The sequence below is a fragment of the Sciurus vulgaris genome (assembly GCF_902686455.1).
Source record: "Sciurus vulgaris genome assembly, chromosome: 2".
Lineage (NCBI taxonomy): Eukaryota > Metazoa > Chordata > Mammalia > Rodentia > Sciuridae > Sciurus > Sciurus vulgaris.
In genome coordinates, this window is record NC_136462.1 from 177,080,068 (window position 1) to 177,097,145 (window position 17,078).

Sequence of the window (17,078 nt, forward strand, 5' to 3'; positions counted from 1 at the left end):
TGTATGGTAACATGCATTTGCATTGGGTATTCTACACTATGCAATTGTAACAGAGTTGCACCATCATTGGGCACAACACGATTTGAGCATCCGCAAAGTCGCGCCTGCACCCTGAGTATGCCTGGCCGCCTTTCATTCTGGAAGCGCATGCGCACTTAGTTGTTGAGCGCTTTTGGTAGCTTTTCTGTGGGTCCGGGGGAGCCCTTCCCACACCACGTATCATGGACAACCATGGCTGACAGATGTAGCGTTCACATCATGCTGAGCCCTCCCACAGTGCTTCCTCACGTGGTCCTCTCCACAGCTTTCTGAGGAGGGGATTGCTGCTGACCTCATTCTGCAAATGAGGAAACAGAGGCCCAGAGATGGCAAGTGACTTTGAAGTCTCACAGGACCAGAAAAAGATACACCCAAGGTCTGATCCAAAGTCCAACTGACTTCGGATACACCCTGTGACACAGGTGCTCATCCTCCTCCAAGTGCACTAGACAGGGCAGGGGGCATGGAGTCGTGAAGGTTTTGACACAGGCTTTACAGGAACCATAACCCAAACATGAAAACCGGAAGCACTGGGACCGGGTCCTTCCTCTTGCACCACCAGCCTTGACTTGTAGTGAAAACTTCCTCAAGTAGCCAGGACCAAAGGAAACAGAAACAGCCTCGTGCACCGGCGGCCCCAGCTCAGACTCCAGCACCCACCAGAGAGCAGAATGCCAGCCAGTCGTGGGAACCACAGGAGACGCCAGGCACCCTTCATGACGTCCACCTCCACCCATGTGGCCCACTCACCTCTCTGCTTCCTGAAACTGGCGCTGTTCCTTGTCCTCTCAGGTGAGTGGGATCTGGAACTGAACAGGGTCCACCCCTGCTTTGTCCCAGAGAAAGGCACCAAGTGCTCTGGCAGACTCCACCAAGATGGAGTGCAGAGGGGGGCACGGAGAGCTTTCCCAACCCCAGCAGAAAGCGGACCTAGGGTCTCAAGAGACATGGGGAAGAGACTAAGTCCCCAGGCTCTAGGCTCACAGCCACCGGGTTCTGGCTGGAACTTGTGTGCCCATGTCTGATGCCGGAGTTCTGTGAGCCTCTGTCTCCTTTGTATAAAAATGGGAGCACTCGGGGCACTTTCCCTGGGGAGCCTGTGAATATTAGATATGGAAGTGGTGAAGCTCAGACCCGGACCTGCTACATAATTTGTGGGGCCCAATGCAAAGTGGAAATGCAGGTCTCTTGTTGAAAAAATATTAAGAATTTTAAGACATCAAGAGTCGGGCACTGTGGTACATGCCTAATCCCTGCTACTCTGGAGGCTGAGGCAGGAGGATGGCAAGTTTGAGGCCAGTCTGGGCAAGTTAGGGAGACTTTGTCTCAAAATAAAATAAAAAGGGCTAAGGGTAGCTCAGTGGTACAGCACTTGCCTAGTATGTGTAAGACCCTGGGTTCCATCCCCAGTACTACAAAGAGAAAACAAAAAGAATTTTGAAACAGGAATACAGGGCCTTGGCACTCATTTCTATACTTATTACGGGTAAAAGAGAAAAACATCCAGGGACATTCAGGGACATCCAGGGACAAGGCCAACTAGTGGTGCCAAAGCTACAAAGAGTGTATCATGGGGTTTGGCTGCGTGTCCTGAAGCTAAATACAGAAGACTGTGATAAAATCTTAAACTGGAACTAAAGCTCATAAACAAGGACAAAAGACCTGGAATTTGAAGGAGTTCATACTCCACCGAGGAGTTCCTAGACCACTCAAGAAAATAGTAGATTCCTACTCACCAGAGGATACTACTAAAACTAAAACTTAGTCCCCGCTAGAGAGTAAGTAAATGACCAGAAGGGGCTATTTTAGGAGAGTGAAGGGTGAGAACCTAGAATCTCCTTGTGAAAGAAATTACATTCAGGAAGTCACTTCATTATACCTCGAGAAACTGAGATCTTGGAACTTGATTGACAGTTGGTTGTTAGCTCATTCTGGAGCAAAATGTGTTTCTTGCTGGCTAAAACAGTTCTGTCTATGGATTTCAGCTAGAAGACAAAGGAAGTGATGAAATTTCAGGGAGGGCACGGATCTGACAAAGTTATCAGGACTTTTCTTTGGAGCAATCAGAGAGTAGCAACTCCAGAATTCTTTTTCTGCTATTTAAATCAACTGTCCTGCATTTTCTGAGATCATTCCCAAATATAATTTAGTTGTATGTCTTTTTTATAAAGGTGATTTATTAAGGAATTCCTTGAGTGCTATTTAAATGTCTTTGCAAAATATCTACCAATCAATTTAGTCATTCGTTTAAAAATTAAAAAAAAAAAAAAAAAAAGAATACAGGGCTTTAAACCAAGCTGTCTAAAGGAGTAAGAATGGAATGGGAATTATAAGAAAGATCAGACTCAAGGGCTGGCTAAAAGGACACAGCCAATTAGAAGGTCACAAAGCAAGCCAATATCCTTAATCCTTTTCCAGTACTTGTTTAGCACGGATTTTGATCAGTGCCCCTACCCAGAAGCTATAGAAGCCCCTAGACTAGTACATGTAAGTGGGAAAACTTGCTATCAGCTCCCCTCTCACCTTGGGGGAGTTCTCTCACTTGACTAAGTCCTACTCTGCTCACTCTTGCCTTTCATTATTATCCATGGATTTTATTCTTCAGATTTGTGAGAGAAGAACCCAGAAAGAAATTGGTGAAGCAGAGAATCTAGTTTCATCTCAAACTCCGGTTTCATAAGTCGGGGACCCTGTGTAACAATGCCTTGGCATGTTTGAGACACAGTTAGACTTAAACCCCACCACTGACTAGTTTAAGTGACTCCTCTCTGAGCCTCACTTTTTCCTCTCTGTAGAATGGGGCTAGTAGTAAGACCCCTTTATGACTTTCCTGGAAGGATTCATCATAACGGGTGGCTGTAATTACCATCAGACCCATACTCCCCTAATTCGGGGGCAGGCCTGTTTAGCTGTTGAGTCTTGGGGTTCCTGGGACCAGCTCAACCTCTGAGTCCAGAGCCCTTCTTTCCATCAGGCAGGCTCCCTCCACCTCCCATCCATCTGGACCCCAGCCCCAGGTCCTACTGACTGATCCCAGGAGAGGTCCTAGTGGGGTGCACATGTGGGGCCAGATGCTCCCTGGCTCACCAGTCAAGTGACTTACCCAAGTAGGTTTCTTCCGTTGTAAAATGTGAATTGTAATTCCCAGTCGCTCATTCACAAGTACTTTTTTTTTTTTTTTTTTTTTTTTGGTACCAGGGGTTGAACCCAGCGCTGCTTAACCACTGAGCCACCTGAACCACTTCCTCAGCTTTTTTTTTTTTTTTTTTTTTTTATATAATTTATTTAGAGACAGGGCCTCACAAAGTTCCTTAGGGCCTCACAAAGTTGCTGAGGCCGGATGTGAACTCACCATCCTCCTGCCTCAGCCTCCTGAGCTGCTGGGATTACAGGTGTGCCTTACCATGCCTGGCCACAAATACTTTTAACTCATGTTTTAGGCTGAAAACGAATAAATCATAAGTCTCAACTACCCAGAGTCAGAAGTATTCCAAATAATTTTTTGCAAATATTGATTTTTCTACCAGGCTTCCAAAGGTTACCCTCAACAGGGTTCGCAAAAGGCAGAGGATGCATGTTATGCCACAAACGTATGTCCTGGAGTGGGGCCACGTTATTCATAAGGGAATGGGAGTAACTGATAGGAATACAGATGAATGGGAAACAGGGCACAAAGTTTAGTGACCTTGTGGTGTAGAACCTTGAGTCCTCTAATCTGAGTTCAAATCCTGGCATGACACCTGCTGAATGCAAGGTTCACCTCATGTTTCTTCACCTCTCTAAGCATTAGGTCTTTTTTCTTATCAGAAAAAAAAAAAAAAAATGGAGATAATAGCCAGGTGTGGTGGTGTACACCCGTAATTTCAACTACCTGGGAGGCTGAGAAAGGAGAATCGCAAGTTCAAAGCCAGCCTGGATAACTTAGATGAACCCTGTCTCAAAATGAAATAAAATAAAATAAAATAAAATAAAATAAATAAAATAAAATAAAATAAAATAGTAAAATAAAATAAAATAAAAAAGTAAAATAAAATAAAATAAAAGGGCCAGGGATGTAGCTCAGTGGTAAAAGAACCTGGGTTCAATCTCCAGTACCACAAGAAAATGGAGATAATAATGGCTTCTGTGTCGTAGAGTCCTTGAGAGGAGTCAGTGTGATAACCAGGTGCAGAAGAGCCTCACAGAGGCTCCGTCCTCTCTCTCGGTACCCACTCTAGGCCAAACTCAACAGATCCACCCACTGCAGAACACATTAAGGAAACTGCAGTTTGTTGAACTCACAGGAGGCGGGAGGATCTTTACAACGAATGTGCTACCACGTGAGCCTGCACCCCTGAGGGGTGACATTTGAGGGCGAAGATCAGGGGCCTCAGAAACAGGCAAGAGGGTTTGAGTCAAGCTTCTGTCCCATTCTTACTGGGTGATGTATTAGTCTGCCATCCCAAAGCACCACAGCCTGTGGCTTTATCAATAAAAATGTATTTTCTCACAGCTCGCAAGTCTAGAAATCCAAGACCAAGGGGTTGGCGAGGTCGGCATCTCCCGCCATCTCTCCCCTTGGCCTGTGGATGGCTGTCTTCTCCTTTGTCTTCACCTGATCTTCTCTCTATGCATATCGTTCAAATTTCCTCTCTTTTAAAAGGACACCAGTTAGACTGAATTAGAAGCCACCCTAATGACCTCGCCTGACTCAACACCCGAAGCACAGCCACATTTGGAGGTACCGGAGGTTAGGACTTCGACACAGGCCTTTGAGGAGGGAGGACACAGCTTAGCTTCCAGCAAATGGTACTGGGCAAACTGCCCAGTCCTTCCAAGCTCTCAGTTTTCCCTGCTGTAAAATGGGGATAATGCTTCCTGTGGCAGAAGAGTTCTGTGAGAAACACTTGAGATAACTGTGAGGTGTCCAGCACATGGTGACCGCCGAGGTGCCCTACTCCTGGCAGATCTTCCAGCAGCGAGCTCTGCTCCTCCGCCTCAGCTGGCTGCTCAGCCCCTCGCCCCTCTCTCTCCCATCCTGGGCAATGGCTCTTGGCTAGATAATGACTAGATCGTTTGAGCTCGACATTGAGGGCTCCAGGGCCTTCCCACCCAGTGATGGGTGTTTCTTCCTCCGTCGTAGGGGCCTCTGAGCAGAGCAGCTGGAGCGAGTGGCAGGTGCTGCAGCCGGAGGGCCCCATGCTGGTGGCGGAAGGCGCCACCCTCCTGCTGAGGTGTACAGTGCTGGGCTCCTGCGCTGAGGATATGATAAAATGGGTCAAAGTGAGCGCTCAGGACCAGCAGGAAATTTATAACTTCAAACGCGGCTTCTTCCCTGGCGTGATGCCGGCGACCCAGCGGACACTGGAGCGTCCTGACTGCGATTATTCCATCTATATCTACAATGTCACCCGGGAGCACACTGGAACCTACCACTGTGTGAGGTCCGCAGGCTCTAGTGAGGCCCTAGGGACGAAGCTGGACGAGGGCACCTCTGTGACCGTGCAGGGTGAGTAGGAGACCCAGCAGGGACCAGGCTCAGTGGCACACAGCAGGAAGGATCCCGGCTCCCTCTCACATTCGCGGGCAGCTGGGGCTGCCTGTGCCTCCTGCCAGGACCCACGTGGAGAGCTGGTAAGGACTCCGGGTCCGCATTTCTTATGGAGATGGCAGAAGCCCAGGGGCCCAGAGGCAACTCCCCAAGAGTCCCTGCAACATTGTGTCTGCTCACAGCCCATTGGCTAGAGCAAGTCACATGGCTCATCTCCCGGTCAGGGATGCGAGGCGTGCTCTTACACCGCGGCCAAGGCAAGAGGGGACCTGCCGTCCTTCCAGAGCGGGGTCAGGACCTGGGGCTGACCACCTAAGCTGCCCGTTCCCTGGGCGAGCAGTCCCGGTGTCTGGAATTCCTGCCATGACGGCGTGGATACCCAAAGCCTGGGACTGTCATTCAATAGCAGTGGGGGTTTTTTGTTTTGTTGTTTTTTTGTTTGGTTTGGTTTGGTTTGGTTTTGGAAGGTGGTCGCTTATTTATTTGGGGGTTTGTTTTTTGTCGTTATTTGAGATTACTTTTATTTTTTCTTTTTCTTTCTTGGTACTGGGATTGAACCCTGAAGCGCTCTACCACTGAGCCACCTCCTCAGCCCTTTTTTTTAAATTTCGAGACAGGGTCTCACTAAGTTGCTGAGGCTGGCCTTGAACTTGCAGCCTCCTGCCTCAGCCTCCCAAATGCTGGGATTACGAGTGGGCACCACCACCCCCGGCAGCAGTGGGTTCTTAAATGAGTCTCTCCCGCTGAACGTATTTCAAGTGCTCACCTTATTAAATAGGCAACAAAATTCCTACTTCACAGCTTGTGTGGTGTTTAAACAGAAGAAAGGCGGCTTGTGAAGCCGCACCGGTGTCCCTGGCCCCTCCCAAGCTGCACGGGTACCTTCTCTGGGGCCGTGGAGCCTCCGGGCACCTTCCTTAAACATCTCGGCCACCCCGGGACTTCAGGAAGGGCAGCTGTGAACCCTGCAGAGCTGCTTCTTACCTACCTCGGTCCTCAGTTGACACTCAGGATTCCTTTACTAAATGAATCAGCTAGTGGGCAATGGAGGAATGGGGCAGGGACACCTGAGGACAGAAGTCCGGAAGGGGGACGGGAGGAGAGCTTGGGGGTGGGGGAATGAGTGGACCGTGAAAGAAGAGAGGGAACTCATCAAAGACCCTCTCTGACTTCAGGAGCTGGGGACCCCGAGCCGGACCTGTGGGTCATCCAGCCACATGACTTGGTGTTGGTGACCGCAGGAGACACCGCGCTGCTGAACTGCACGGTGCTGGGGGACGGTCCGCCTGGCCCCATCAGGTGGTTCCGGGGGACTGGTCTCAGCCGCGAGGCCATTTACAACTTTGAAGGCCTCTCCCACCCCAACGTGACAGCAGCACGGGCCTCCGAGAGGGACTTCAGTATTCTCCTGCAAGACGTCTCCACCGAGGATGCAGGCATCTACTACTGTGTAAAGTTTCAGAGAAAATCCAACAGACAGTACCTGTCCGGGCAGGGGAGCAGGCTGAGGGTGCAAGGTGAGGCAGCTTGCCTAGGACAGGTGTCCCAAAGGAACTCTTCGCCACATCCCAAAGAAGCCGGCCCTTACTTAGCCTCCATGTCATTGTGGAAGTTGTTCCCTCGATCTGGAACACTTTCTCCTTTTCTCGGGAAAACTCCTACTCATCCTTCAAAGCCCAGTGCAAATAGCCCCTCTTCTGTGAAACTTTTTTACCCTTCTCGCAGAGAAAGTTAACTTCTCGTGCCTCTGGGCTCCATCAAACTTTGTCTAGACCATTAAGAATCTTTAAAATGTCTGTCACATGCCTGTTGAGTGCTCTGCACTGTACTTAGTGCTGGAGATGCTGCAATGAAACAGACATTGGCTATAACCCAGAGATGCTCAGGCAGAAGGTCCTTTATAGTTTCAGGGTTTGACTTGTAGCCCCAACCCAGGAACTGGCAGGTGTATATTGGCGACCCCAGCTCTTAGCACAAAGGCTCAGGAAGTGCCGGGGGAGAAAGGTAAGATGTATTCTGCCTCTCTCCCTACAGCAAAGCCCCCGTCTCCCACAGAGACCGATGAACCTGCCGTTGAGATATCTCCGACAGGTGAGTATACCTACTTCCAGCGGAATTAATGAGTCCCCGCCCCCAGGCAGCCCGGACCACAGATGGCTTAGCCACAGCAAGGGAGCAGTCCAGACTTCCAGGGTTCATCTGAGTCCAAGAAAAACCCCAGCACTCCATCTCAGCTACAGAGCAGGGAACCCAGAGAAGCATGTTACAGCAGCTTAACCGAAGAAAGGGCTTTTTAGGAGCCAGGATTAACTGTTGCATGGGAAGTCTTGCAGGACAGGCAGTGAGCCCCCCGTGATTCAGAGTGGGAGGCTGCATTGAGACCATGTATAACAGCACTGCAGAACATGACTTTGTGGCCTGGCCTCTTGGTCCAAGACCCTTCCAGCTGTGTGAGGTGGGTGGGGTTGCTTGCTCTTTGGATCTCTGCTGACTTTGTGAACAAAGAGGAGAGAGGACTAAGAATCAGAGAGGCTGCTGGGCAGAGTGGTGCCCACCTGTGATCCCAGTGAATTGGGAGGCTGAGGCAGGAGGATCACAAGTTTGAGGCCAGACTCAGCAACCCAGCAAGACCCTGTCTTAAAATAAAATTTTAAAGTATCTCTAAGAAGGAGGGAAAGAGAGAAAGAGAGAGGGAAGGAAGGAAGGAAGGAAGGAAGGAAGGAAGGAAGGAAGGAAGGAAGGAAGGAAGGAGAGAGAAAGAGAGAGAAAGAATGAAAGAGGAAGGAAGGGAGGGAGGGATGGAGGAAGGAAGGAAGGAAGGGCTAAGGAAAGAAATGCATCAGCCTGCTTCATGGGCTCCAGTGAGATCACAGGTGTTAAACTCCCAGAAGTGTCGGGTGTATCACCTGTTAACTCTCAGAGGCACTCAGTGACCAAAGGGAGCTTGGGGTAGAGGTGACCAGGTTAGCCTCCCGGTTGCTTGGCCCTGTTCCTGCCATCCATGGGAGTCAGACCACCTGGGTCTCGTCACTTCTTTTTCTTTGTGCACAAAGGGGGACCGTGTGATAACTGAGTCCACGTGTGCTATGTGCACACACAGCCCTGAGCAAACCACTTCCCCCTCTGGGTCTGTCTCCTCATCTATAGAAATTGGATCCACCCTGCATGGTAGGATTCGTCTCCGGATTAGATTAGGCAGTTGGGAAGTGTCCGCTCAGGGCTGAGGCAGAGGGACTGAGCAGCCATAAATGACAGCAGCTTGCTATGATCATCAGAGGTCAGGGGTGCTGCTGAGATGACTCAGGCACGGGCAGCAGGCAGGGCTTCCCTGGGCCTAGGACATAAGGAGGAATGGCCTTTGTTCTCCTTGCCCAGTGTGGAAGGGACCTGGCCCAGGGGTGCTACAGCAGCAGGGCCCACCTTCGCCCACGGACAGCGCTGGGGTGCAGGCACCGGGGCACACCCTGGGATCCTGCCTGAGCTCTGCCCTCTGCCCCCAGGCCTCCTGTCTGTGCTCATGCTTGTGGTCCTGGGACTGAAGTCAGTGACCTTGGCTGCACTCCTACTGGCCCTGGCTGCCTGCCGGCAAAGAAGGCTTCGAGACCCCAGGCCCAGCAGAGGCGGGCACAGCTTAGCATGGGGAAAGCACATGAGTGACAGGCCAGCCCCAGAGTAGATGCTCTGAGTTGGAGACAAGCTCTGAGTACTCCTCAAGCACTCCTCAGCCTCCAGTCCCAGCCTCCAATGCCAGCCTCCACATGCCCCCCAGGCCTGAGGACAAACTCCTAGATCCCATCACCTGGTTGCAGTCACCTGGTGAAATTCTCCCCTTGGCGCTGGGCTCCCATCCCATGTGCACATCTCTCTCCTCTCAGCCTTCGAGTCCTCCTCGTCCTTCAAGCCCTCACCCCTGCTGCAGCCTCTTCCTGAGAGCCTCCCTCCTTCTGTGCCTTCCCATGTCTTTCTTGTCCTTCAAGACACAACTCAGAGTCTTCTTCCCAGGTTTCCCTGGACATCTGAGCTCACCCAGCCGGAGATGGTGCCTCTCCATTCACATCCCTGTCCCCCAGCTCTTCCTCCTTCCCGTCCCAGCGTGGCTGGCTTGGATGGTGCGATAATTGCAATGCAGGTTGGGGGGGCGGGGATCTCTCAAATAACAGCGGCTTAAACCTGAAGAAAGTTGATTTCTCTAGGAAAATCCGACCACAAGCCAATCAGGCCGTATAGGAGCTCCCTGATATGCAGACTCCTTGACCTCGATGCTACCAGGTCCACATTCCAAGGGGAAATGTCAGGAAGGGGAATATGACCTTCTTTAAGGGCACAGTCCGGAATTTACCCGCCTCGCACCTCATTGGCTGGAAGTTGGTCACATGGTGGGTGTTCAGGGATGCCATTGGTGGAGGCAAGGTATAAGAAGGCTGCTGCTGGCGGACGAGACAGGTCGAGTCCCTGTTCGCAGTAAGCCCCATTACCGCGACAGCTCCTGCCACCAATAGAAGTGAAGTGGGCAGTATTCTAATTGAGTTTTCTAAAGTAACCGATAGGGGGAAAGTGGACACTCGCTAATCAGGTATCATAAGGTGACCAATGGGGACAAGTGGGGAAGGTCTCCAAACAGGTCCACATAGGGAAGAGACCGCCTCACAGCCCAACACAAAAGACACTAGCATCCAGACATGGGGCCCTGGACCTCGCTCTAGCTCCGCCCCCTCTGCTCTACCTCACCCAGCGCTATTTCACCTTCACCTTCAACAAATCTCTGTGTCTTGCTCGATTCTTTGTACCGGGCACCAAGGACCTGGACCCCAGCTGGACACCCTGATAATAACAGTCACCCCTAGCTGCAAGGAAGGCTGGGGATTGGCATCTTTATTCTGGCAGAAAGGTGCTTCAGTGGAAAATTTTCATTAGAGGACTGGAGGGTAGATATTAAGAAACTGGTGTGGTCCAGGTCGGTGGTGGACAGGCAGCCTCTTACTGGCTTGTGGACCTCCTGAGTTCAATTCCCAGCTGCACCACCACCTCTTTCCACCATCACCTCCTCTAGGGAGCATAACATAGGTAGTGCAGCAGTTCCCAAGAAGAAGGGTTTTGTGACTCTGGAGGCTGAGGCAGGAGGATCACAAGCTCGAGGCCAGCCTCAGCAACTTACGGAGACCCTGTCTCAAAATAAAAAATTAAAAGGACTTTGGATGTAGCTCAGTGGTGGTAAAGGGCCCTGGATTCAATCCCCAGTACCAGAAGAAGAAGGAGGAGGAGGAGAAGGAGGGGGGGAGGAGGAGAAGAGTGATTTTGCACCCCACCACCCCTCACGTGGGACTTTTTGGCAATGCCAGACATTTTTAGTTGCCACAATTTAGGAGTTTCTGGCGCCATCTAGCGGTAAGAGGCCGACAGTGCTGCCAAGCATCCTCTAATGCACCGCGGTCAGGTGGGGACCTCAGTAGTGCTGAGAGCGAGAGACCCTGATGCAGGGGACAGTGTGCACGCCTGGAGGGAGACACGCCCGGCCTCCCCGCCCTTACTGTGGGCTCCTGGTGACTAATCAGTCACTTCACCTCGCGGAGCATGGAAAATAATCCTGTGGACGCTGGGGAGGTTCAGAAGGGGTTCAATCTCACGTTCACCCAGGGCCTAGGATGGGCCGCCAGCATGGTGGACATGCCTTACATGGGAATCCCCTTTTCTCTGCCCACGCAAACACTATTTGCATCTACACCGAAGATCAATCTGGACACTTTTCCTTATAACAAATAGAGAAACAGCTTGAACTAAGCCAAAGAGGACACTAATTGAGTCTGAGAATTGAATAAATGGCTGTGTTTGCAGACCTCGGGAAGGGAAAGGAGTCGGGTTAATTATGGCCTCTCCCAGTGACCCATGTCCTCCTCTCTGGAATTTGTGGCCGTTGCCTTACATGGAGAAAAGGTGGGGGGAGGGGGCTTCGCGGGTGTGATTGAATTAAGGATCGTGGGATGGGGCCATTATCCTGGAGCATCCGGCTGGGCCCTAAATGCCATCCCAAGTGCCCTTGTAAGAGAGAGAAACGGAGGGACACCTGATGCAGGAAGAGCAGAGAGTGATGGGACCAGGACAAGAATCCTTCCGGGTGGTGTGACCACCGGGGAAGCAACGGTCGGCAGCTGGAAGAGCCAGAAAGGACTCTCGCCCAGAGCTGCAGGCAGCAGGGCCCGGCTGACACCTGCTCTCAGACTCAGATGTCTGCCCAGAACTGGGGGCCGGGGCTGGGGCTCGGTGGCAGAGCCCTGGCCCAGCACAGGAGAGGCACTGGGCTCGATTCTCGGCACCGCATAAAGATAAATAAAGAAAGGTATTGTGTCCATCGACAGCTAAAAAATTAGTAAGAGGACAATGGGGAAAACAAATGTCTGTAAACCACCAAGTTTGTGAAAATTTGTCACGGGAGCCCCACGAGGCCAGGAGCCCCGATAAGCATGGGACCAGGCCCTCCGGGTAACCGCAGGGCATCCTGAGCGGCCCCTGCAGGGCCCCAGGTGAGTCCGTCCCTCTTGCCTCCTCTGACTTCATCTCCCACCTCACTTAAGATGAGGTCATTCTGGCGCCCGCCAGGGCCGCGGCCACCCCAAGCTCCCTGGTCCCAGGGTCTCCTCTCCGTTTCCCTCCGAGGCCTCCCAGCCCATTCCGCCCTGAGGGCACCTCCGCACTCCAAGCCCCCAGGCCACTTGCGTCATCTTCATCGCTGCCTGGGAAGAAGGAAAAGCCAGGCAGAGTGGTGCACGCCTGTCCTCCCAGGAACTCAGGAGGCTGAGGCAGGAGGACCACCGTTTCAAGGCCAGCCTGGATGACTCAGCAAGACCCTGTCTCAAAATGAAAAATAAAAAGGGCTGGGATCTTGCTCCGTGGTAGAGCAGCCCGGGTCCCAACCCCAGTTCTGAAAAAAGAAAAAAAGTGTGTAGGAGTGTGTGTGTGTGTGTGTGTGTGTGTGTGTGTGTGTGCGCGCGCGCGCGCACCCTGTGTGTTTAATTCCTTGGTAGTTGTTAATCATCCCCACTAGAATTTGAGTTCCCCAAGTGCAGGGACCTAATTTGCCACATTGTGGCTCTCTTCATTCAATCCTATAAAAAGGCTGAAGGCTGCCTCTGTGCGGGGCAGTAGTCAGCAGGTTGAAAATAAAACGGGAAAATCCTCTCTCAGAACTTACCTCCTGTTGGGGGCAAACAGACAATGAGCAAGTGAACATAGATACCTCATGTCACTTGATAGTTCTGAGAGCAATAACAAGGCCAAATGAAGGGGACGGAAGGTATCAGGGCAAAGAGGAGGTGATGCTGTCTTATGGGCACTTTAGAGTGGTCAAAAGAAACCTCCCTGGTAAGACCTGAAGGCAGGGAGGGAAGGAGCCGTGCAGATATGCTTAAGAGTTACAAGGAACAGCAAGTGCAAAGGCCCTGAGGCAGGAGCGTGCTTGACAGGGCACAAGAGCAGCAGACACCAAGCTTTAGACCCCTATAAGCATCTAGAGGATGCACAAGGTAGAGGTGAAATTTGTGGCCTTGGGATTCTGTCTACACATATTCCAATTGTCCACTTACATCCAAGGGGACTTTGTTTCTCTCCGTTTCCTACTCTGTAAACTGGCAATAACATTAGTACCTCCTTCGTTAGGTAGCTTTGAGGCTGAAATGCATTGGTGCATGTGAAACATTCATTGCACCTGGCACAGGGGGATCACTGATCATTGTCCTTATGATTCTATGAGGCGGTGATGACATTGTGATGCATCCTGACTGTAAACTGCAGTTTCCATCCGCCACATGGCAGAGACACGGACCACGCTGCCTGGGCCCCTCCTCTTGTGACTTCAGCCACCAGCGGGCCCTGCCTCTCCTCAGATGCAACTGGAAAATCTCAGAGAAAGTGGACCCCGTTCAAGAACTCGTGGGGACCAGGCACTAGGTGGAAGGGAAGTCCCCCAGAGACGTGAAGGAGGAGCTGGAGAGTAAAGCAAAGGGTAGGCCATTCTGGGCCTTGATGGGGACTTGGCAAAACCTGAGGGTGGGACGGAAAGAGACACGAAGACTCTCAGTCCAGCTGCTTTGGGGCCTGGGTGCCGCCTGAGCAAGAGGCCACTGGAGACAGAGAAGGGGGCAGGACTCACGTCCTGCTCGGGCCTCAGGATCTAAACCGTGTGGTCAGGGGCTGCACCTCAGGCCTCCCACGTCCCAAGGTCTGCTCCTCTCCCTCTCTGTCTTCTCCCTTCCTGTGCTCTTCCTCCCCAAAGGAGCCTTCATCAGGTCTCCCCAGGGCCTGGCCTCCGTGGCAGCTTCCTGTGATAGACAGGCCTATTTGCATTGCTCTCCTCTGGACTTGAGAACCCCGTTCCCACTGCAGATAAGCACCAGAGCTGGGGCATGCAGGCCTGTAATCCCAGTGACTTGGGAGGCTGAGGCAGGAGGATCACAAGTTCGAGGCCAGCCTCAGCAATTTAGCAAGGTCCTAAACAACTTAGTGAGACCCTGTCTCTAAATAAAAAATAAAAAGGGCTGGGGATGTGGCTCAGTGGCTAAGTGCCCCTGGGTTCAATCCCCAGTACAAATAAAAAGAAGAAAGAAAGAAAGCATGATATATTTACACAATGAAATACTATTCAGCCATAAAGAATGAAATTCTCTCATTTGCGGCAACATGAATGCAACAGGAGAACATTATTTTGAATGAAGCCAGACGGGGGAAGACAAGTACCATATGTTCTCACTCCTTGAAGGAAACCAGTAAGTCAACCTTGTAGAAGTGAGAACAAAACAGTAGTAACTAGGATGGGGGAGGGGATGGGGGGATGGGAAGAAATCAGGAGGGACTGTTAGAGCTTGGGAAGAATGCCAGGGGGAGGGAGGGCCCAGAGTAGAAGAGGGGTGGTTGGGCACATTTAATGCACGACGTAGGCATGTTTGGAAATACGTATTAGTGATGATCATCAGGGAAATACCAAGACTGCCGTATCCTCCCCTCAAGAGCCAGGCTCAGGTGCAGTTGTATGCCCTTGGGTTGGGGAAGCCAGGCTGACCAGGCCTAGTTGAGCACAGCATTGTTCTGAACTCTCTATAAATGTCCCTGTATGTGCGCACTTCCCTGCACAGATCATTCCCAGCCTTGATTTCTGGATCAACACCTGAGGTCTATCCAGGTGGACTGCCTGACACACTAGTTCATTCATATGCATGGTTGTATAGTATTCCTCTTTTTTATTTATTTATTTTTTTTTTTTTTTTGCAGTGCTGGAGATTGAACCCAGGGCCTTGTGCTTGCAAGACAAGCACTCTACCAACTGAGCTATATCGCCAGCCCAAAAGCATTCTCTTTTTTTAACCTCTATTCATTTATTTATTTTTATGTGTTGCTGAGAATCAAACCCAGTGCCTCACACATGCTAGGCAAGCGCTCTACCACTGAGCCACAACCCCAGCCCCTAGTATTGCTTTGTAGTCGTGTATTTGTGAATCGCACTGATGGATGGAAACCTAAGTCATTCCAGAATCTCACCATCACCGTCACTGGATCTTTGTGTTCGGGTGCATACAGGCATGTTTCCCTAGTGCACACCCACAAGGAGAGTCAACAGGTTAACAACGCTGCGGGGTGTGCCGAACTGGGTTCCAATTGTTACTGTGCCCCTTCTCAGACCCTCTGGGTCCCTATTCTTGCCTCCTGTTTCTCTTCTGGCTGCATCAAGCCTGTCTGCATGAGCAGCCTAGGCATGACCTATCAGAGAGGTGAGACTTCTTTCGAGAAAAGCCGAGGTCTGTGACCAAGTGTCTAGAAGTGGGTTAAGCTGGTCTAAGCCGGTTTCCATACCATGTCGGCAGGGGTTTGCCCTCCACACTTCCTTGGAGTGCATTTCCATGGTGAACCTCCCACCTACCACCAGCTGACAGTTGACAATCTCTATGGCAACTGCTGGAATGGGCCAAATATGGTCAGTTATGGGGGCCGGACGAAGTCCTTGGAGCCAAAGGGCCCCTTCCTGGTAACATCATAAATATTTTTGCACATTCACCTGCCTGCTTGGTGCCCCCACCCCAACTATACAACCCTTCTCCTTTTGCCTCCTGAGGCCGGGAACATGCTTTGAGAGCAAATTCCCAGTCCCCCCACCCACCTTCTCTGCCCATTGAGTAAACGTCACTCTCTCTGGTTGTTCCCCCGTGTCATTATTTTTTTTTTTATGATCGGTTTGTTTATTAAGGTGCATAATTTTTACAACATAATTTTAAAGCATCTCCTGTTACCTGGTGATCTGTCCCAATTTAGAAATGCTTTCTCCCATGTGCCAGAGAATGCAACACAAAACCGCCTTTGAGGTAGGTGAAGTTAGACATTTGGGCAAAGATGGTAAGTGCTACATTTGGATCTTGAATGTCCCATGTGCTAAAGGCTTGGTCCCCAGGATGGTGCTCCTGGCAGAATCCTAAGGAGGCGGGCCCTAGTGGGAGGCTTTAGGTCATTGCAAGTGCCCTCAAAGGGGATTTGGGACCCCAGCCTCCCCTCTCTCTCTCTCTCTTCCTGGCCATAAGGGAAGCACTTTGCTCCGCCAGGGACTCTCCATCACTGCCCTCGAACACACTCACTAGAGGCCCAAAGCACTGGTTCTGCCCAGTCTTGAACTAGAACCTTCAAAACTGTGAGGTAGGAGGAGTTTCAAGATGGCGGCCTAGAGGGTGGCTGCATTTCATGTTGCTCCAGGACTCAGGATTCAAAAGAGGAGAAATTGAGAGACTTGGGACCAACTCAAAGCAGCCAGGTGAGTCTCTCCCACTGGGGAGGCGTCCCGGATGGGACGGTGGACCCGGAACACAGGGAACTTTGTGAAGTAGAGCTGCCGGCGAGACGCCCCATCCCCCGCTGGAGCAGTGAACGCGGACAACTGGGAGCGTCGTAAAGGAGGCCGCTCAGCACAGTGCTGGGACTCGGAGCAACCACTGGGGCTCCGGAGGCTGCCCAGGGGAGGAGCGGCGAGGAGAGCTGTGTGGACTCAGGACACCAGGGCCTGCCCTGAGGAGGAGGAGGAGGAGCGTGGCCGCTTGGATTCAGAGTGACTGCACCAGAGCTATAGGCGGTTGCCAGAGGAGGGGCTGCGTGGTGAGCTGTTTGGACTCAGACCACTTCTGAACACCGGGGCCTGCCCTGAGGAGTAGGAGGAGGAGGAGGAGGAGCGCGGTGGGTCGTTTGGACTCGCAGTGACTGCATTAGAGCTCCAGGCGGCTGCTCAGAGGAGGCGGCGATTGCCGGGTGAGGTTTCCCCACAAGGACGGTAAAACCAGAGACACAGGCCCAAACAGGCCTTGCCTCAGCCCGCAGCCTAGTTCCCCTTTGGATGACCATTGGTCAACAAGTGGAGGCACCTCTGCCCATTAACAGGGAATATACCCCACCTGAAGGCCACCACTCCTAGAGAGGCAGATTCCTTGTGGAGCACCGCATTATCAACTTCCTCTAAGACTTCAGCCTACTGAAGGCTAAGGGGGGA

The 17,078-nt window shown here is 51.6% G+C and overlaps 1 protein-coding gene across 1 annotated transcript; it reads left to right on the forward strand.

The window, feature by feature from the left end:
- Positions 1-651: 651 nt before the first annotated feature.
- SIRPB2 (signal regulatory protein beta 2) lies at positions 652-11,189 on the forward strand. Its single transcript, XM_079127551.1, has 5 exons — positions 652-831; positions 5,162-5,527; positions 6,745-7,086; positions 7,604-7,660; positions 9,070-11,189. Exons 1-5 carry the CDS (start codon positions 711-713, stop codon positions 9,243-9,245), a joined length of 1,062 nt encoding a protein of 353 aa, XP_078983677.1. The 5' UTR covers positions 652-710; the 3' UTR covers positions 9,246-11,189.
- Positions 11,190-17,078: the final 5,889 nt, after the last annotated feature.

Bases quoted from the DNA above. Each gene is read 5' to 3' on its own strand.
- SIRPB2 (XM_079127551.1), top strand. From the start codon at position 711: ATGCCAGCCAGTCGTGGGAACCACAGGAGACGCCAGGCACCCTTCATG. The intron at 832-5,161 runs GTGAGTGGGATC...CCTCCGTCGTAG, and splicing joins GCTGTTCCTTGTCCTCTCAG to GGGCCTCTGAGCAGAGCAGC. The intron at 7,087-7,603 runs GTGAGGCAGCTT...CTCTCCCTACAG, and splicing joins GAGCAGGCTGAGGGTGCAAG to CAAAGCCCCCGTCTCCCACA.